General features: G+C 40.2%; 1 protein-coding gene across 4 annotated transcripts in view; it reads left to right on the top strand.

Moving 5' to 3' along the window:
• The window catches only part of RANBP17 (RAN binding protein 17), a 163,082-nt gene that overhangs the window by 128,759 nt on the left and 12,346 nt on the right, over positions 1 to 21,977 (top strand). For 3 of the 4 annotated variants that reach the window (XM_064458903.1, XM_064458904.1, XM_064458905.1), the window contains 3 exons: positions 1,713 to 1,927; positions 3,096 to 3,234; positions 8,963 to 9,129. In XM_064458903.1, the coding sequence (XP_064314973.1) occupies positions 1,713 to 1,927; positions 3,096 to 3,234; positions 8,963 to 9,129 (521 nt within the window). The remainder of the gene's footprint in view (positions 1 to 1,712; positions 1,928 to 3,095; positions 3,235 to 8,962; positions 9,130 to 21,977) is intronic. The other variant, XM_064458906.1, reaches the window with a different exon arrangement.

The raw sequence follows: 21,977 nt of genomic DNA, 5'->3' as shown, positions 1-21,977 counted from the left end.
TTTTAATTAAGAGGGCTGATTTTGATTGTAAACGACCATCTTTCCTAGCTTAATATTTGACTCTCCTCCCCTCCATAATTCTAGTGAAGCCATTTGGCTTCTTACAGACGCCAGCCACTTCTCCTAGCAATCCCTGATAATACTCCCAGTCTTTTTTTGTTAATCTACTTTTCCTTTACAACCTGATGGATAAATTGCCTTGTACTTGCTAGAAGTGGTGAACATCATCAGTGTTTTAAACAGGAACTTATGTCTTTCCCTCTTTGCATCAAATGATACCAAATAGGTGATACTTTGGTGTGTTAGGTGTTTAGAAACAAGGTTTCCCCCCTCATTTTTCTAATTTTATGATGTAAGTTATTCATTGCCAGTAATTAATAACATTAAGAGAAAGAATTAAAATAAGGCAGGGATATGATTTGCAGGTGGAAATTTGTATAGGTACAAAGGAGACCTGTATAGAGACAGGCCCAGGTTAATATTAGGCCTCAGTATGTCTTAAATAATACTACACAATCTACGAGATCTGTGTTATCTCAGGCAAGTTTTTAGGGGCATTTTAAAATTGCCTATTATAAAAGCAAAACTGAGTTGTCATAACTACCTCTCCTAACTGGCAATGTTTGGAAATGTGAATAGTTAATGTCCTGTTCACTCGTTGCTCCTTGATCCAAGTTGTCAACATAGCCATGACAACTAGGTTAGACACTGAAAGCAAACGAGCTGAGCATCTGATCTGTAGACTATGGTGCTTTTGTCTGTAGGAATGCTTTTTAAAATGTACAGTTTTGTGTTATTTTCCTCTAGTTGAAATTACCAAGAATGATGAGTAGTTACAGGGTGAAGGTGTGGCACTTGGTTTTTGTGCAGGCCAAGCTTGCCAAGGTCAACATCAGATGGGTTCAGCCTAGTAGGGCTACTTCATGGTAGAACTGAAGTACCTGATCTTTGCTGTGTTCATTCTACTGTTTTAGCTCACTTTCATTAATTACTTCAGGTTAAAAAAAATTTGTCGTGAAGACAAGCTAACTCTGGGGTGCTGTGAAGATGAGTGTTAAATTATTACAAGATACTTACAAAACTTGGTAATGGGGCCTTGTGAATAATTGGATTTGTACAGAGGATTGCAGCGGGATCTACTGTGCTGCTGCACAGTGGATCCAAAGTCACTATTGCCTGTTAATAGCAACAACAAATATTTACTGTTAGCTGTAATTTTTACATTATAAATATGGGTTTTAATTAAAAAGTCATTCCCATCTGTGACCGGTAAAATAGAGGCTTTTGTAATGGACATATTTGTTTGCTGCAGGATATATTTAGTGTGTATGTATATCAGCAACCATCCCAAGAGACTGTCATGGTAATGGATCAAAACCAGGCTTTGCTGCCGCATGAGAAACTATAAAACCACGTGTTGCAACTCTGTTCAGATTGAGGAATTCATGCTGATAGACCCAATCATGATCTGGCTGTTCATCAATGACAGGAATTCCGTAGCTTATATTTTAAATTTTGCGTAATAATTCCTTGGTGGCTTTTAAGATCTAGTCATGCTTACTTAACAGATCTTTTACATCAAATGCAGAAATAATTTTTCTTCCAAAAAGTAATTAAAATAAAGACAATAAGTTTAGATAGTGCCATCAAAATATTTTAGATTTGCAGCTGCTTATGTAAGTTTCTTTCTTTCTTTCTTTTTATGAAAACAGGTAATCAGATCCTCTCTCTTGGGACTTTGTCAAAAGATCAGGTTTATCCGTTGAAACTCAAGGGCATTTCCATCTGTTACTCTGCACTCAAATCTGCCTTATGTGGAAATTATGTCAGCTTTGGCGTCTTCAAGTTGTACGGGGACAACCACTTTGACAATGTACTTCAGGCCTTTGTCAAAATGCTGCTTTCAGTATCCCACAGTGACTTGCTAGTAAGCAATTACTCATCTTGGGAGTCTTTATGTGAAATATGAAATAACACCACCACAGGCTTTGTGTTGTTATAATGAGACAGAGGGAACTAGAAGAGCTCAAATGCAGTTTTCAGTTCAATTACTTGAATTTATTTATACAGTAACATTTAAAATATATGTATGATGGGCCTGCCTTGCGAAACAGGAGCTTTTCCAGAATTTTCACTAGGCTTGTCATAAGAGAAATGCAAAATTTTGTTCTTTTCTGTACTTGCAAATCCATTTAGTTTGCCTGCATGCACTGTAAAACATTCTCACGTATTCAGCCACTCTGCAATTAGTTTCAATCTGTAAATTGTCACTGTGTATTCCCCACAAAATTTAAAACTTTAAAATTAAAGTACACCACGTTCCCAGTTCTCTGTGGGAAGACAACAGATCTTGCGCAAAATTTGAACTGTGACGTTTTCTTCATGACACTTTAGTTCAGAACTATCATTTTCTTGTAGGAAGGGACAAATTTGGGATAGTTAAAAGGTTAATACCCAGATTTATGCTTGCCATATAAAGTAAGTCCTTGGAACTGAAAAGTTGCTCTCAAGTAAAATCTGTGTATTGGTTGTATAGTAAAGTGTGCATATTTGGCATACTCCTAGCCATCCAACAATAAAGTCCCTAAATTAGAGTCCTTACAAGTAAGGTGCTGGTTGGGCCAATGAATTCAAGCAAGTGCCTTTGCCTGCACATCCTGTTACAGGATCTCACTTAAGTACAAAAAAAGGCGATCTCTGAGATGATTTGGGGATATCTGCGGTCAATCTTAATAACATTTCCTGCAGAAGGTAAGATACAGGACGTAATCCTGTCAAACTGACACCCTGGACAGAATGCAATACTGCTTTTACTAGACTGATAGCTGTGTTGATTGTCAAAGCATGATAGCGTTATTGTATTATACCGAGCTCATTTTAAACTAATCGCAAGTTTATATCCTATGGTAAATTTGAAAAGTTGAAATCTACTGAAGACAAGAAAATATGTTCTCTCTCTCAATATTCTGATTTAATGGCTAAATTAGAATTTATCACATCTTAAAAAATATAAGACCATTTTTCTATTATGGTAATGTTAATATTAGTCAATGGTAATATCTGTTTTTTCTATGAATGTGTACTCTTTTTTTCAGCAATATCGAAAACTAAGCCAGTCTTATTACCCACTTTTGGAGTGTCTGACCCAAGATCATATGAGTTTCATTACCAGTCTAGAACCTCATGTCCTAATCTATATTCTTACCTCAATATCTGAAGGACTTACTGCAGTAGGTAAGAATTACTTACACTCAGCTAAAAAAAGAATTCAAATATTTAGTTATCTAGGATTTTCAAACAAGCACATTCATTTGTATCTTAAAAAATTAATATCAAGTGACAATGGAAGATGCCGGCTTTTGAACGTTTTAAGAATGTGACTACTTCAGTTAATGGAGCTAAGTTCTTTTAAATATCTAACCTGTAGTTTTTTACAGATGGTATTTTTAAATTGTCCTTTCTTACAAGCCAGAATTGCTAAAATTATTAATGTGCCTGTACTAGGATTGTAGTAAAAATTCATGCATTTGTTATTCGGAAGTAATATGTATTAATATGTGTACAGGAATCTGTGGGGTTTTGTTTTCATTTGATCAGCATAGCTGTTGTATGAATAATGCTTGTTATGCACAGCTGTGGTATGATTTGAGAAATTTAAAGGTATCTTTATCCATTGAAAAAATAAACTAGTTATTTAGTACTTCCTGAATATACTTTAGAGGCAAATCAGTGCAATAGAAGCATACTTGGAGTAATGATAAAAATACAGCAGTCTGCATGTTATTTCATTCTCTTGCAGAGTTCAATTTATGCTTTTTTACCAGATGACTGTCCAGACATTTGGGGTTGGGGGGTGGTAGCCTAAAGTAATTTGGAATGTGAAGGAGGAGACTGAGCATCTGGGGGAAGAAAAGATAAATCGTGCAGTTAAATTCTGATCACCCAGGAGTGCCTTGCATTTGTATAGTTTTTGACTGAGAAGCTGTTCAAAACCTTACAGCAGTATTTATTGATTAGGGTGGTTATTAAGGAAAAAAATAGCAACCTGTAACATTAGTGTGTATAGATGTTACTCTATAATAGCTGGTGTTTCTCATTACCGCCAAGTGTCAGTCAAGCCCCATAGGAATGCATGAATGCACCGAGACTCACAAAGCATTTGCTATGTTAAACACATTCAGCAATTTTTGCTGCAAGAGGGAAACCACTCTTAGAGAGAAAATGGGTATTGAATAGCTAAGCAACAGTAGTAAAGTAGTATTCAGGTCATTTTATTATATAATGCTGAAATCCATCTTCTGCCAGATATTTTGAGTGCTTTGTCAGCTGCAATGATGGTACAGCAGTTTCCACCTATAGGCTGGTTCTGCTGGGCATCTGCCTGTTGATTGTTTGCAAATGGATATATTGTACTGAACATTAGCTTGACTAACAGCTACCAGTTTAGCAAGCCCTGTTCCTGGTCTCTGTTACCACTCCACATTACATCTCTCCCATTTTACATACTGGATATATTCATTCTGATAATTCACTAGCATACCAAGTTTACTTAAACCATTCTTTGAAACCCATTTTGAGTTCGTGTAAAAGAGTAGAAAATGTAAAAGGTATTTAACCTTCAGCTTTCATGTGTTATGTTTACTTCTCCTCCTCAAAAAAGCATTAACCTCTCACTTGAGGTGAGGAGGAGGAGTAAGAAAAGTATGTATTTCCAATTTTAGCTTTAAACTTCTGCAGTTTGGGTATCTAGGAGCTTAATCATGAAGAATTATTAATTTTCAGTAACATGGATGTTCTGCCAGAAAACTTTTATTTGGTGGAATGCCTGATATTCTTAAGCCAGTTTATAGCTCTTAATGTGTTTATTTTTAATCATCTCAATGGTTAGTTACCTGTCACTGCATTTTTGTAAGAGTCATTCTTCTAAATGTTTTATCCCTTTTGAAATTTTGGTATTTGGGGCATTACCAATTGTCGGACAGTGAAATACAGATTTATTTCTTATGTGTTACTTGGTCTCATACATCCTTCTGCCCTTGGAAAATGGGTAAGTAGATCCAAGCATTGCCTTTTTCGCTGAATTATATCAGTGCCACAAGAACATCTCAGAATAGTAGGGCTCAGGGCTATAAGCCATCTGAGGGGGAATTGTGTTTTAAACTGATTAGAACATACAAGTCATTTTCAGAAATGTTTATAAAAATGAAATAGCTGTCTTTTTTATTTTAAAAATTAAATACCAGGAGATCACTTCTCTTTCACAAGGAAAAAAGTATCTGACTTTTTTCTCTATTCTCTTTACGTAGAAACCTTTGAGACTCTCATTGTTGTCAGCTGTAGGATAAACATTCTCCAAATCCTTATTTCTGAGGAGTGTTCATTCTGTTGCTGAGTAAATACCTTGCTTGATTCCATGCTTTATAAACACTGTGAAAGAATATGTGTTCCTTCTGAAGCACCTAGCTGTAAATCAGCTATAATGGAAGCCCTCATCTAAGCTTTTATTGCGAGGATAAACACTCCAATAGTTCTCTTCTAAAATGTTTACCTGGCTTTTTCACAGCTGACTCAGTGGATCAGAGCCTTTTAATGTAGTCTGCCTGGCATGTTGTCACTAATCTCTGCAAAGCTTTTCTAATTCTTGTATGATTAATAGTATAGTATGCTATTCATTGAGGAAAAAGTAAAACATTTTTTCTGTCTTGCTGCCTAATTTAGATGTTAAATTGCTAAATCCATTTACTTTCCAGGTTTAGTCTCAAAGGCAAATAATGCCAGTATTGAACTGTAAGGAATTGACGGACAAGGAAAATACCACTTAACTCCCTCTCCTTGCCTTTATGTGAAAAACAAAACAAAATCTTTTAATTTGCAGAGAGATTCAGCAACATCATTAAACTGTTAAAAAATAATTCCCCTTCAGCATGCTGTTGTCATATTGTTGAGACCAAAAGGCATCCTCAAGTTTTTGTGGGGGGGTTTCTTGGCTTTTTTAAAAAACAGTATAACCCATTCGAACATACATACTCAACTTCCAGTTACTTGAGCTAATGGCTGATTGGAATTGCCTACATAAGGCAAAAACACACAGATAATAAAAAAGTGTGTGTAAAGTTAGTCCCCAGAACATGAAATGAATGAATACTGGCAAAGAAGAAACCAAAAGAGCTAGTTGAATGTGATGGTGACTGGTGCCACAGTCATCATCCTTGTCGCCTGCCCACCACCAGCCCCGACCTCACCGTCAAGTAAGTCCAGAGAGCTCAGTTTTGTTTGACAATACTACTGAGCTGTTACTGGATCTGTGCTGACACACATGGAGCTGGTTTTGGCATTTCCTATAACCACAGCTTGCTTTGTGATGCAAACGATTAGTTCACAAGTGATAAAGCTGAGTTGACCAGAAGTGAGAAACATGGTTTGACTGCATTTTTCCTGATTATCCCAAGTTTTTATCTCAGTTTGTTTTATAATTCTATCTTTATTCTATCATCTCCACCCATTTCTTCTGTCCATAGCCCAGAATTAGTAGCTCCTTGTCGCTCTTGTTTGTTCTGTTTATTTGGTTGGCTGGCTTGTCTCGCTAAGATTTAGTAAGAACACTTTTCTGCTCCAGCACAAGGTTCCACATGCCCAGAAGAGTCATTCAAGGGATTTTGCTTGACACTCCTTGTCTGTTATATCTGTGCAATCAAAAGGAAAAATGAGCATAGGGAAGCATATTTGATATATAGTTATGGGCAAATTTAAGTAGCTCTTAACACTCATATCAGATTCTCATGAGCAAATGATAGCATAGACCTGTCTGCTGTCCTGCTAAAATCACTTACTGTCGAATGTAAAATATCTACTTGTACAGTATCAGCATGTTTAGAACTACTGCTGTTTTGTAAACTGATGATAGTGATTTACTTTGTATTATTCAATTTAAAAAGAAATAGAGTTAAGCACTGGTTTAGAAATACAGCAGAGCCCTCCTATGAAATATGTATTTTCAAATCTCTCACTTGTTGTTATTGATGGTGATTCAATTCCACCATGAATTGCATTTCTAGTTTATATGCAGGACTGTTTTGGTTGAGAACACAATGAGTGCCAGACTGTGCAGTCTCTACTTTGGCAAGACTCATAACTTTGAACTCAGCTTTGTTCCAGCAATGTCTCTTAACGTCCTGCCCTGTTGAATTCAGTCCTAGGAAGCTCACTGGTCCAGTGGAGACGGGGTTAAGAAGCTCCAGCTCATTTCTGTGAGCTGTTAGCTCGCTCTCAACTCCTGCTGCTAAGTCAGGTGGTTGCTTTGGAAGATCAGTTCTTAGGAGACCACTTGTATCTTCTTTGCCTATAAATATTTCTTCAGCGTTTGCTTCAAAACACTCAATACAATTAGTTTTTAGACGGTGAAGGGTTAATAGTGTCAGCACAGATTTTAAGGATTTAAACAGACACAGATCAAAATACTTCCATGTCTAGAGGGATGTTTTTCAATGAACACTGCAAGGCTGGCAGGCCTCCAAATTAGCATAGTTTAAAGAATTCAAGGTACATTTAATTGTATCCTTCAATCCCTTTTCCCTCAGAATGAGCATTTTAACAGTTTAATTCCTTTTGCAATCCCCACACATCCCTTACTCCAGTGGCCCATCTAAGATAAATACTGTGAACTATAAAAGACCTAGACAAGTTCTAGCTGAAGTCAGTGGCAATGGGATGGAGTCCTAAATGCTCCACTCATTCAGATCTCATGTTTGAAAGTGCAGAGAATATCAGTTAGGGCTAAACTTTGCACCCAGCAGCTTAAACCACTGCATGTATACAGGGAGCTTCAGTTGGTGTTGGTATCGCAAGAACCAGCAGTTGTTTAAACATGTGGCCAGGATTACAGAACCAGATTTGGGAAGCAGCGCAGTTTTAAATGTCTAAGTCGCAGTCTTGAGGCCAAGGAGTATCTCAGGTGTCAGACCAGGAGACAGCAGCTGGGCAGGGGGAAGGGTGCACCTGCATCACTGTTTTCAAGAGGAAGATGAGAGGAGTGTGCATGAGAACCAAGGACCAGTTCACTGTTATCATCATGCTGATGCACAGAAGTGAGCAGAATCCTCTTCCACAGCAGCGGCACAGCAGGCAACACCTAACAACAAAATAACTTATATAAATCAGACAGACATATTTACTCTGCAAATAGGCTTAAGCTTTTAATCTCCCTTACTTATAGAAACAGTAAGTAAAGCTATGAAGTGGCTTTTGCTGCTGCTTTGCTTTTTTTTTCAACAATATCCTCCTCTGCTGTCATGACTCTCAGTTTTGGAGACATTTGTGGAATATTTGGTCGCGACTGCTGTCGTGTTGTCACCAGCCATATTTAATGTACTTTAACCTAATTGAATTATTAGTAGTTAAGCAAAAGGACTAAGTGGCTGTTCTGTAATCGTCCTTTTACTACCTTTAATGGCCCTTGTTCATTGTTTGCCACGTGCCATTGATTGTAAGCTATTCGGGGCAGAGGAACGTGAAATACTACTTGAGAAAAACGTGGACAACAGCTCTAGTGATTTAACCTTGACTTTTCAGTAAGCAGATGAAAACAGAATTTTCGTTTCCGGAAATCTGGAGCGTTCTGTATGTGAAACTGAATACCAGTAAAATGTCAGCCCTCATCCTGCACTTTCCAGTACGCAGAGGGGCAGACACATTCACACGGTTGTGAATGAAGTTCACTGGAGTTCATAGGGTCTTTAGTACATGGAGCTATCCAGTTATTCAAAGCATAGTTTAGTACTGCTGCTTGTTAATAAAAGCAGTCTTCAAAGCCAATCAGCTCATGAATCAAAAATAGACTTGTCAATGTATCGATTAGCCTAATGTCAAAGAGATTATTAAAGCTGAACTCTCAAGTACTATAAAATGTCATTATTAATTATTCTTTCATGGAAACAATTTCAAAACTGCTTCATTTTTTACACAGATACAATTGTCTCCTCCAGCTGTTGCGCTAGTTTAGACTACATTGTCACCTACCTCTTCAAGCACCTCTCTAAAGAACGCAAGAAGACTCTAAGATGTAGAGAGATTTCACAGGATGGACAGAGATTGCTTCATTTCATGCAGCAGAACCCAGAAGTTCTACAGCAGGTGAATTAGCAGTCTTTTCTATGGGCTATTATTAAATTTCTGAATTTTCCTAATTTTTTTGTGGTACTGAACACCAGGGTAGGATTGGCTATTTAGTAACAGAACAAACCTCCCTACACTGGTATGCAGCCCTGAGTAGCTTCAGCCATGTTCTCAGGACAACCAAAGACTGAAGATGTTTTTATCATACTGAAAAGCGTAGAAACTACTTGGCTGAACAGTATCTTAAAACTTGATGTTTCATTTTTGCTTATAAAGAGGTGCGTGAGATCGTCAATATATTTCTATAGACAAGTGGGAAGGAAAGCTCTCCAAGGCATTTTAGGAGGAAGAAAAACAAATCGTGGCATTGAACCACACATTTTTGTAATTAAATGTGTAAATTGAATGGCTGTATGCTATAGAGTTTGAATATTTTATTTTGCAGTAGGTGAATCGGTGGGATTTTTTTTCTGTTAACGGTAAATACAATAGAAATTAAATCTCATGCTTCTGAAAAGTGGCTGCTGTACTGCTTAGAGAGAGATTTCCCAGCTCCATCAGGTTTGTCCCAGCCCAAGTACATTACGGGGAGGTGAGGATGTTCATAGCTACAGAATCACAGAAAGGCAGGGATTGGAAGGGACCTCTGGAGATCATTCCATCCAACCCCCCTGCTTGAGCAGGCACACCTAGAGCAGGGGGCACAGGACTACGTCCAGGTGCGTTTTGAATATTTCCAGAGAAGGAGACTCCACAACCTCAAAGTAAAGAAGTGTTTCCTCACATTCAGGTGGAACTAACTGTGTTCCAGTTTCTGCCTGCATGTCTCCACATTTACTCCATGCCACATTCCCTTAAAATCTCTTTAGACTATTTTAAAAATTCATATTTACATGAATCTCTGGATTCCTAATGCAGTTGCAAAGATGCCGTTTCAGGAGACGTGTTTCATAGGTCTGAGGGCTTTAACAAAAACAGAAGTTATTAACAAAATGCAAATGACTCATGTGGTCGTCTTTGTGTTTCCCTAATAGGTACGCTGTCATTTGGAAAACGCTTGGCATACAGTCACCGCAGTTATTGTTGTCATTTTTTTACTGTTCTAATTGAAGGTGAAAAGTAACTAATGGTAGCTAATATGTTCCTGGCAGTATATAGCATATTGTGAGAATATTAATGATGTTTATTATTGACATCATTATCAGAATATGATGATTCCCTTGTCATATTACATGTTCTTATGTTTTACTTGCCTAATAGGGCTTTCATGGAAACTAGCAATGAAGTCAGTCAGCATTTGGGTATGTCAGATTGCTCAGTGTCGTACCGTGCACACAGTGGTTTGAATGTAAAGGACAAAACAGTAACCGGGGCTCTGGACTTTCTTGCATTTGTGGCAATCTTGATGTAATACTTCGTGTTAATGTGCAGTAATCTTTCACTTCACAGCATATGACTAGGCGGTGATCTGTCTTTATTAACTTCAGATTCTGCGGAATACGTTATATTTATTTTGAATGCAGGCTTTCACATACTCCTTTAAATATTAATGGCTGGTCTCTAGTAGTCAGCATAAATATGATTTGCATTAGCACTAGTCATATCATACTGAGTGCCTCTGATGTCAACTATTCAGTGTACTAATATCTGACATCATCTCCCGAGGTCACTGACAACTTTGACCTTTATTCTCATGCACAGTTTCTGTAGTCTCAGAAGCTCTTTTGAATTGATTTGAAATTTTGACTCTTCCCTTTATGAGGCAGTAAAATTGATAATTATTCAGATGGGAACTGAGCACTGAGTGAAAAATCAATTCCACCCGCTCTCTGCTGCGTATAAAATTACTTCTGAGTCTTCTGGACTGAACGGATGGCCAAGGTAAAAGCAGCAGGCAGAAATAGTAGAGAGGATTAGCTGGACGAAACTAATAGCCTAAAGGGATGGCTTTTGAGATGAGGGAGTGGGCCGGTTGGGGGTTATTATCAGCAATGATGGGACTCATTGATCATATGTTTACATCAGGTTTCCATTGGGTTATAAATCAGCCCTGAATAGAAACGGAACCCAAGGCCTCGCATTTTACCAGGGGGACGGTGTATTAGATTATTCTCACTTTCACACTCAGATGAAAAGTGAGACATTGATTATTCATCGGCTGGCCATTAAACACTGGTTTTATAGATGATTTGACTATCATGGAAGCTAATGAACAAGGTTGCTGCTTCATAACCAGCGGTTTCAGTTTTCAAGACATCTGTGTCGGTTAAGTAATGCATAACCCTATTAAAAGGAATGGGTTACAAATTGCTTAACAGTGCTGAAAAACTAGACCCTAATGACTAATTGTGCTTTGAGTTTAGAGAGGTTTGTCAGCTCTTTAAACTAAACTGATGCAATGATAACTGCAATTATTTACTAGTTAGAACATTTCTTCCAAGTTGGATCTCTGGAAGTAGTCGGATAATTAAAATTTCCAGCAGACTTGAGGAATAGCCCGCCTCAGGTCGTACCGTTCGCCGCGGAGCTGCACAACGGCTCGCGTTGCCCTTCTCTCTCTCCTCTAGACGCGGAATCTCTCTGGTCTCTCCTGCCGCGAGGTGGGGGGGTGCGGACCCCCCTGCAGGACGGTGCCCAGCACGCCGGGACGGGGGTGGCAGCACCCTCGGCCGGGAGCCGCGCCCGCCGCTTCCCGCCCTCCCGGGCCCGAGGCGGGGACAGCCGCCGCCGCGGCAGCCGGGCGGCTCCGCCCGCCGGCGGCGGGGCAGGGGGGCCGGGGCCGAGGGGCCGCCGGGCCGGAGGCGAGGAGGCAGCGGCCGCCGGAGCGCGGCGGGCGGGTAGGTGCTGCGGCGGCGGGGCCGGGGGAGAGGGAGCGGGTCGAGACGGGGCGGGACCGCCGCCCCCTGCCGTCGGGAGGGCTCCGGGGGCTGGCGGGGAGCCGCGCTGCCGCGCCCCGCCACCGGCCGCCCTCCGTCCCGGCCGCGGCGGCACCGAGCAGGGTGGCAAGCGGGAGCGGCGCCCGGGTCCCTCCTGCCGGGGCCGTCCGCGGTGCGGTGTGGAGCCGCCGGCTCCCTGCTCGCCCGCCGGGAGAGCGCGCCCCGCTGCCCCGTGCGCGCCCCGCTGCCCCGTGCGCGCCCCGCTGCCCCGTGCGCGCCCCGCTGCCCCGTGCGCGCCCCGCTGCCCCGTGCGCGCCCCGCTGCCCCGTGCGCGGGGTGCTCTGGGACTTCTCGACCCCCAGCAACAGCGTTATCTCATGGCTTTTCTCTTGGTAAGCTTACGCAATTCAGTCAATAAGAGTGTAACCACGACTGGGGCTTTCATCTTCTTCAGCCTCTAGAGTAGCAGAGTTGTACAGTTAAACCCTATTGATTCTTACTTTGTTTGCTTACATATGTCCCATAGCAGTTCTGGTTTTTTAATAGGTAGGTGTGACGGTACAAAGCCAGGAGCAATAGAAAACACAGAGAGGAAACAGCTTTCTGATGTTTAGGAGCAATTTACAGCATCCTTTTGAAGTGTAACAGTTGCTGTTGGCTTTGGCCCTTCTTTTTGCCCAGAGTGAGCTGCTTAATCTGCAAACAAATGCTTTTCATGATGGGTGTCTTACACTAGACTGAATTAACATATGTAAAGTAATTTGAGATATACGGATGGAAAACGGTATTAAGTTTATTACATTCAACTATTGCTGTTACATTATGTTGTGTTATAGGTACTTTAATAAATAATTTTTAAAGGCTCCTACTTTTCTATGCTCCTATTCCAGGATTGTCAGGTGAGGCCGATGTTGGCCCCACTTCATAAATTACAGTGTAATTTTTCAGATGCTACCTTTATCTTCTGTGAATGCTTATCGTGCTGAATTGTACACATTAGGCTATTAGTTCAATTTTGCTATGGTAAGGTACTATTCATGTTAGTTCTTTCCAAAAATCAATCACTTCTGTAGCATCTTTCACCCGCAGTTCTGACAAATGTTCCTAAGAGCCACACACAATAGGTAAAGAACTTTGTTTGCGTAGGCATCATTGAAATAATTCTTTGCTGGATGTAGAAGGGGATAAACGGTTGGTTGAACAGAAAGAGGATTTCCATGACATTGCAGTGTTCACTTCCTTTCTGGGGCCTTCCTTGGAGAGGTGTCTTAGGTGTAGGCGTAACGAATGAGGGAGGGAATTGCATGGTGACTACATTCGGTGCATCGTTTTCAGGAGGATCGTGTGGATAAGAATAAGGAGGGGGTTTTTGTAAGTTTGAATGTTGTACCAATGTTTGGATTAGATCTGTGCAGTGCACGCGCCAAGATGCAGCGTGCAGCCAAATCAGCCTCTGGCTCGCTGGTGTAGGAGCAGCGGAGAGTGCTGTTTGGCCTGCCCAGAGGTGGAGCGGCACAGCATGCCTCCGTGGCACGGCCAGCCAGGAACCAGAAGGCACATGCCTCCTGGCCAGCGGTCGGGCCGGCTGGCTGCTGGCAGGTATGCTCTGCTTCTCAGCCCCGGTGGGCCCACAGCAGGGGACTGTTCAAGTGAACAGTTGTTTTAGGGTTGGGTGGCCATAGAACAAGGCTGTGCCTGCACTGAGCCCTTCTGAGGGTTCCGCATTTATGGGGCAATGGATGGGGAGCGCTGCAGTAAGGGAAAATTGGCAGGGATGTGGGAAGAGCTGGCGTTTATTGCTGTAGGGGAATGCGGTGGTGTACGTGGGCTGGAGAGGGATCTCTAGGAAAAAAAGGAGCGTTGCACTAAGTGGATGGAAAGGTATGTGGATGAACAAAGAACTTTGAGGGCGTGGATAATGGTGAGTGTGGTAGTGCTGAAAAAGGGAGCAAGGATAGGGTGGGCAGTACTGTGGTAATAGGAGGATGCGTGGCTTAACAGTGACAGGTGAAAACCTCAGCAGGCTGCTCACTGGAGCTGAGCGCTTATGACTTAGAACTTCAAGTGACGAAGGTGCACTAAGAGAAGCAGCACAGCAGCACTGCATGGCAACTGTAAAACAGAAAGTAAAGATGCCAGCTGCAATGAAAAATCAAGTGAAATTACTAAAATAAAAATGTATTATAAACTGTTACTTTACTTTTTTCCCTTTTATGTAGTAAAATCAGTGATGTTTTTGTTTTTCAGATAAACCTCAGTGCCATATACAGCTAGTGTGGAGTTATGCACAGTAATTGAAGTAAACAAAAACACGGAGAGGAAGTATGTTTATAAAGCATGCTTCGTGGCCCCTGCAGAAGCACTTGCATATAAGCACATCACAAAAAAGAATATGAATTGTACTGACAGAGGTCAGCTGTGCAAGACATTGAGTACCTGAGCACCTTGAACCACATATGTGAGCATATGCTTAATTTTAAGAGCAGATCAAACCCAGAGGTGTGATTGCTCCTATGCTTAAAATTAAATGTGTTTTAAAGGCTCAGCTGAATCAGACCAGAGCGCTCAGCTTTTGCCGGCTTGAGCCTTGAAAGATGTGATACAGCAGTGAGAGGGATTTTCATTGGGACATCTGTTTTCAGCCTCTTAGCACAATTTAAAAATGTTATCCAATACTATCATAACTTTCTTTATTAATTGAAAGGGATGGAAATATACCAGCTGTAGCCCAAGCCAGCAGAGACTTGGGTGGCTAAGCAACAGAAAAGGCACCATATTGAGTGAGCCAAAATTCAGTCTCAAAGTCATTTATTTCAACCAGTGACAATACATTTAGACTCTAGTGTTTCGATTTGATTGATGGTTTAATATCATATATAATTTTTTTAATGAAGGGAACCCATTTAAATACGTTAACATTTGCACTAGTAGTCTCCCATGTACATAACTGCGTTTAATCATTACTCTGATTGTTTTTGTGGTTGTGTAATTTGTATCAGCAAAATAACTATGTCAAAGCCATCTTATCTTAATGAAAAATATGGTTACTTCTCTTCTATATGTACTTCTTACTGCACCAGGTATAAAGGCAGCAGCAGCCTCAAGTCTCAAGTATATTGCTAAATGTATAGCTATCACTACGTGAGTGCTGTCAATTAAGAAATCAAAAAAATTAATGAGCTTAGTGTCTTCTCTAATTCTGCTTTGTTTAAAGCCTTGTTGTGATTCGTTGTCATGTGAATCAAGTAATTTAATTTCAAGACTTTTAATGTTAAAATACATCATCATTAGTGATGTATCTGAAGATTTCACGCTCTTAATAATGGTGCTCAATCAAATTGGGAATCTCCTCTTAATCATCCAAGCTGTGCTGTAGTTTACACAAACAGTTTTGGGGATGGAGAGAAGTTTAGTTCCATGAAGTAACAAGTATTGTACAGAATTCATGTATGGAAACAAAAAGCAGCGATTCGGCTTGCAGCACAAACTGCTAGAGGTGTCAGTGTTGGATGTGCGCCCTCAGGCTAGGCAGCTGGTGTATGTATGCTTTTGTTTATCAGTTACTGGTTTATGTAGCCTTTAGGCCAGCACATGAAACAATCGTTCCTACAGGGTCAGCTGCTGGTCAGAAGCAAAGTAAGAAAAGACTTTGCCTTAAAACGCGTCAGCCATAATTTTCGTGCAGCTGGCACCTGCTACTGGTGCACAGCGGGAGGGTTAGAGGTCAAAGAGGCAGTTGTTCTAAACTCAGTGATGGCTTAAAGGGACTTGTAGATTAATCTGCTTTATTAACTTCTGTATATTAGATAACTATTGCAGTGAATGACAGTCCGTCTTTCTGAATAAGTCCCTTCACCTCTTTCTCTTTTAAATTGGCTTTTGAGTAATGAATATTAAATAGAATACATTTCAGGGTAATTAAATGAAAACATTAGGATGATGTTGTTTTACAATCATATCTATAAGTTTCTTGTATATTTATCTTGCATTATTACTGTTCATTGCTTTTTGCTAGCAGAACAAAAAGCATAAATGTTTCAATTAAAGAAGAACTGGCTGTATTTCTCAATAACCTCGTGTCTTCCCTGCTGCATAAATATTTTCAAAAAGCATATGAGTTTAAAGAGAAGTATAAAAATGTTTTATTCCTTGTTTACTCAGTGCAATGTAATACTTTACATTACTTGGAAACGTTTTTGATTTCTGCTGGCCATGGTTGTTTTATATAAAGCACTAAAAGGTGCTGGTTTGGGGAAGGGCAAAAAATATTGTCATTCCATAGAATCTAACTAGCGATATGAATAGCACCAATAATTTTGTAAAGTTCACATTATAATTCAAAATCCAGTTAGAAGTGATGCTTGCAGTCTGGAAAGAAAGCAATATCTTTACAAAATGGATAGGGAAAGGTAACAATCCATTCCATGATCTGCTACTGGCAGATTTGCCATGTGAGTAATGAAACCCTCTCTCAGTGAACAAACACCCTCCTCTTCCCCCATTTTTAAAAAAATCAAATCTAAAATTCTGGAATAGCAGTGGCTTACAAGGATGCTTAATTGCTGTTGGATATGACAGTAGTGGCCCATCAAAGGTTATAGCAGATGAGATGATGCTTATGTAGAGATCCAGTGCTTGATGAGGCAATTGCTGCAGCGTTCTGACCTAGTCAGTGTTCATTTTGAGCACGTGGAAAGGTATTTGTCAGGTGAAGAGGGCTGTTTAATTGCCGAAAACTTTCTAATGACTGTCATGCATTAAACACGTGTCCCACTTAATCTTGAAAGATTTTCGATTTTCAGGACTCTGGAATGGAACCTCAAAATCCACAATTTTCCTAGGCTAATAAAGTGCTGTCATTTTTGTTTGTTTGTGATCCTGAGATATATTTGTGTGCTCAGGGTGTCCTCTGAAATCATGAGATCCAGAAACTTAGTTTGTTGGCATTTTTTCCCTGGTGTTTATTGTTGGTTTTTTTTACTGAAAATTGAGGTTCTTGTATATTTACATGTCTCCAGGAAGCTGCACAGTTTAAAATTAAAATAAAACACATTTTTTAAAAATCCCAATATCACAACAGATTGATGAGATTTGGGAAAACTGTTAGTTTATGTCAGCTTATTTTAGCATAGTTTAGGTTAGCTTAGTTTAACTTCAGCAAATCCTCCCAGTGCTTTGATGGGCATGTCAGAGATGAGACAGTGTAGCTATTGAAAGAGCACTACAAACAAAGGACTACTACACAACATGAGATTTGGCTTTTCAGTATAACTCTGTTTCTGAATTCATGATTCGTTTCCCTTTAAAAAAAAAAGAAATAAAAAAAATTAAAAATGAAGTGTGTGCAACCATTCTTTAAAATCTTTTTAGCGTGACAAGTAAAGTAATCTTCCATTGATACTTAAAAGTCCATCTGCAGAAATTCAGGCAGAATGTTAGAGAGACGCAATATCTATTGAAATGTTGAGTGTCAAACTGCCAGGGTAATGTATTTAGTATGAAATATAATATTCAGTGCATTTTGTTTTGATGACTGCATGAAATAGCCTTGTGCTCTTATCCTTTGTTGTTGTTGTGAAAGATGATATTCACTAAGAAGTGTTGGTGACTATTCAGGACACAGTAGCAATATGCTTATTACCATCTTTATCATCTGTCTTTTATGTTTATTTGCAATAGCTGTGGTTACAGTTCAGTTCATCAGGATAACAAAAACACTTTTAATTGTTCTACAGAAGAAATTAGAATCAATTTATGAACAGTTTGAAAACAGAAGAGGAATGAGATCTGTTAGGCAATCAGTAATTAATACTTGGATTAGCCTTTTTTATGTTCTATGCTAGTACGCTGCTCTGCTCCAGTAGAGCAGAGTAGGTCACTTTGCTTTATGGATGATCCTTGAACAGCGGTTAGAGCCAAGCTTCTGGGTTTCTTCTGCTCTGATTTCCTTCAAGGTGTGGCTTAAAGGCCCAGCCTGCCTCCCTGTTCCTGATGATTATCTCCATTATCAGTGCTAAACTAAGGTAAACGTGGGTAAAATAATTACCCTGGCTCCAATTTTCTCCATACTACTGGTTACTGTTGCTGTGTGGGGGATGCCTCTGGGTCTGCTGCTGGCAGACATCCATGCGGTTTGAGCCTACGCTGAATGAAGCTGCCTGCAAATCCCAGCTGCCTTGTGGCAAGCAACATCAGGGCTGTTGTGAAAGAGATCTACAAATCTCTTAGTGTTGCTGCAAGGCCAGGTGGATTATGTGATAGATGCTAGGCTGCACTTGACTTGCAGGTGAGTGCAAGCTTGAGCCCAGCTTAAGGACTTGCTCCGTGGCGTGTGGGGTTTGCATCCCTGAGGGTTGCACTGAGTACACTTCCGCTCAGCGTCAGCATGAGTCTAGTTCAGATTCAGGGATAAACACATGCTCAGTTTGAGATACATTGAAGTTCCTTGGAAGAAGGATTTAGAGCTCATCTCATGCTCAGCCTTTCCCTCCATATGCAGCTTGTTACATTTTTTGAACATTTCTATAGATTACATTTGAGATTTGCTTCAGATTGGTTTTAGACTAAATGATTTTATTTTTCCAGTAATAGCATTTTCTGACCTCATCTTCCCTTCTCATGTGACTGACATTTTGGAAGGCCTTCCTGTAATCGAGATTTCAGAAAACTAATGATCCAGCAGGTAAAGATCCCAATTCCTATGCTGAAATCCTGGTGCAACATTGAAAATCCCCAGCTGTTGGTACAAGGGAAGGCACCGGTGAATTTCCCAGGAGCTGGAGATAGGAGTGATAGCTCACCTTGAAGGAATTTAAGGTTGATGCACACTCTTAAGTCCTAGTGTCAGTTAAGGGGAAGACTGAAAGAGTTAGACATAGGACCGTTTACATTCCTGAAGACAGACTTGCTGGAAGGCTTTGGTGTAGGTGAAACTGCTGTTCTCCCCTCCCAAGATGATTAAATAATCTGTAACTCATCATTTGGTCAGAAATGCTGGTAGTAGACACTGACTTCATCCTGTGTCACCTCTCAGATAAGAGTGCTGGCTGTGCAAGAAAGAGGCTCTCACCATGCGGACTGGAAAAAATGCTTAAGGATCTTCTTCTGAGATGAGACTAACTGGGTTTACAAAGACCTGAACCTAGCTGCCTCTTCATATACTGCTAAAAGCAGAAGGGAATGTGTATTAATTTTTTATGAGGTTTTTAAAGAGCTCAGCCTTCTCCTACACTAAAGCAACCTGAAGTTTGTGTTACAAATTATGACAAGTTGTATGTTCCAGAAGTCCCGGTTAATCATGGTTCTGTCACGCTGTAATGCTGTATAGTCATGGCCACTTGTTTAGAAATGGTGGAATCTTAAATAAACAGCTTCAGTTAATTTAAAATTATACTCTAGGATCTGTAACTGAAAATCTCTGAATGCTACCAGCTAAAAAAGGCAGATTAAGGGTTGATGTCACAATCTTAAATTATTCCAGCCTGAGGTTGGAATAATTTGCTGTCTATCAGGGACCACAGATGGATAGGCAAAAAAAGCTGTGCAGATTACATGAGTTTGTAAACATCTGTCAGCTACACCAGATATCCAAATACAAAATCTAGCACTTCAGGCAGCATATGAGTATGTGACATTCAACAGAGGGTTTACATGAAATTCAGCACAGACAGAAGCAAGTCAGCACACCCTGGAAGGTAATAATTAATGAAATGTATCCCCTCCTCCCTGCAGAAAGAGCAGGTATTTCATTCATCAGGCATCTTCAGTGTTGCTGCAGTTAACTCTTCCGCTTCCAGTATTTAATGTAGCCAACCCTTAGACTAGGCAAATATGCTCCATCCCATGAGATGTACAGCTTTACTGTAGGTGAGTCTGTACCAGCCAGCTGGCATCTATTCTCCACCCCTGATGGATGCCAACTCACCCAGGAGCACGGTCTCCCTTAGGATAGATGGACCCAGTTTTGATAGGCGAGACTGGACCGAGTATCATAGCCCTTCACATAAAAAATTCAGATACAACGATAATTTGAAAATAATGTGTTCTGTCATGTTAGAATCTGCCCTCAAATTAGAGAGAAAAGATTGAAATTGCTGGTTGAAAATGTGCTAGTGTAGGGCAAAATCTTTCGCTGTGAACAGCTCGTGTGCGGGAGGTAGCTGCTGCCCATGTTCCAGCTGTGTCGCAGTTACTCCCTAGCATAACACCAACAGCTGCTTTGTGATCCTCTCGACTGCTTGAAAGGCGGTTCACTACTGGCTAAAGGTAGGAAATTATGAATGTAAGCCTTAGTTTTGAGAAGTCCACTTTGCACTACTGGTCTATATTATTGTGCTGTTAACATACAACATTTGTTTTAACAGTGAAAAAATAGAAGACTGCAGTGAATCTGATGTAGTAAATTTAATGGGCACATTGCAGGTGCTTGTCGTTAGCATTAAGCTATCATCTTAACTGTATGCTTTTGAGTATGTGCTCATCTTTCTCTTTCAGCTACAAAGTCAGGTTTGCCATAAGTTAGTACAGTCTTATTTTATGATTATTTCTGCTGGCTCATGGTTTGGACCTACTTCAAGTTGAGTCTCCCATATTCAGCCCTTTGGCCAGTTCTAAAGACATATCCACGAAAAAGCCAACCTCCACACTCTCTGTAACTGTTACTTTTTCATAGCTGCAGCCATCCTGTTTCCATCCCTTCTGAACACTGGGAGAAAAGACTCTCCCAGCAGGATGTAACATACAACCAGTGGGAATACCCTGTGAAAGATGCACTTAAATCATGTCAGTCCGTCAGCTGCAGGCATACACTAGTACATGGTATGCAGTGTGTCACCCAGATGCCTTGGTCTGACATCAGGATTGGTTTTTTTCAGCCATTTATACCTTATTTTTTTCATAAAAGGAAACAAAAAGACCAGACAGACCCAGTTGAACTATTCCAAATCGACATACGAGATTGGGTCCCTCACAATTTATTACCTCTTTATAATTCCAGCAGCTTCTTTAAACTTCAGCTGTTGAATCATGAAATTTTAGTTATTAATGCTTATTTACATATATATATTGGAAGTATGTATAAATAGGGTGAAATGCTATATTCTGTGAACAGAAATCTGGAGGAATCTAGGCTATATAGGCTGAAAGAAAAGCTTGGTCTGAGGGTAACTTAGAAGGCTCAGAGCAGAAAGGCTGTTCAAAAGAGCTCTGTGGTTGCACTAGCCTGGTTTCACAGACTGCCTGTGCCTTCTGTCTGATGTCCTCTTCTCTCTCTCCTGCCCTCCCTTCTTCCACAACTCCTCCCCTCTTCCAGTGCCCGTAATGAGGATTAGCAACAGGATGGGAGAGAGTTGAGAGGGTGTCCAGAAGGAAAGCTGCTGTAATGTCACTCAGCCCATTATTCAGTGCCAGAGGTCAAGGCTGCCCATGTCAGCCACAGCACCAGCCTTCCACGCTTCTACTGCTCTGGAACAACTTGATTAAAATTCTGTGTTCGTCTAATGTAAGTTCATAATGCCAGGGGGACAAGAGGTGTGATTCTTGAACTCTTATATATTGCAAATCTCAACTGATTTGCTGTTTCTGGCAGTTAAATATTTTTTTTTTAGTTCAGGAATAATGGGCTGGTTCTCACTTGCACAAGAAAGGCTTTAGTTTTCTTATTTCATTTGAAAATTTTAGCTTTTAACATGGAAAATATCAGTCTGAAAGTTAGGGTTTCTAGTAAAATAAATATTTTAAAACAACAGATTAAAATTTAAGTTATTTAATAATCTTGGAGCGTTTAAATCTTCCTAATATTATTAGTAAATGATGATCCATTTATTGATATAGGAAGAATTGATGATGAAACAACTGAGAACTCCAAAGGACGTTTAAATTAGTAATCACAGCTCCTAAATTAAGAGCAGACTGTCTGAAGCTAGAGCTATAAAAACCCACCAAGTTTCATAAGCTAAACAATGAAAATCTGAGTCTTTTTCAGATCTCAAT

Source organism: Phalacrocorax carbo, chromosome 8 (assembly GCF_963921805.1).
Source record: "Phalacrocorax carbo chromosome 8, bPhaCar2.1, whole genome shotgun sequence".
NCBI lineage: Eukaryota > Metazoa > Chordata > Aves > Suliformes > Phalacrocoracidae > Phalacrocorax > Phalacrocorax carbo.
The sequence above is the reverse complement of the archived record's forward strand: the minus strand, read 5'-3'. Positions and strand labels throughout refer to the sequence as shown.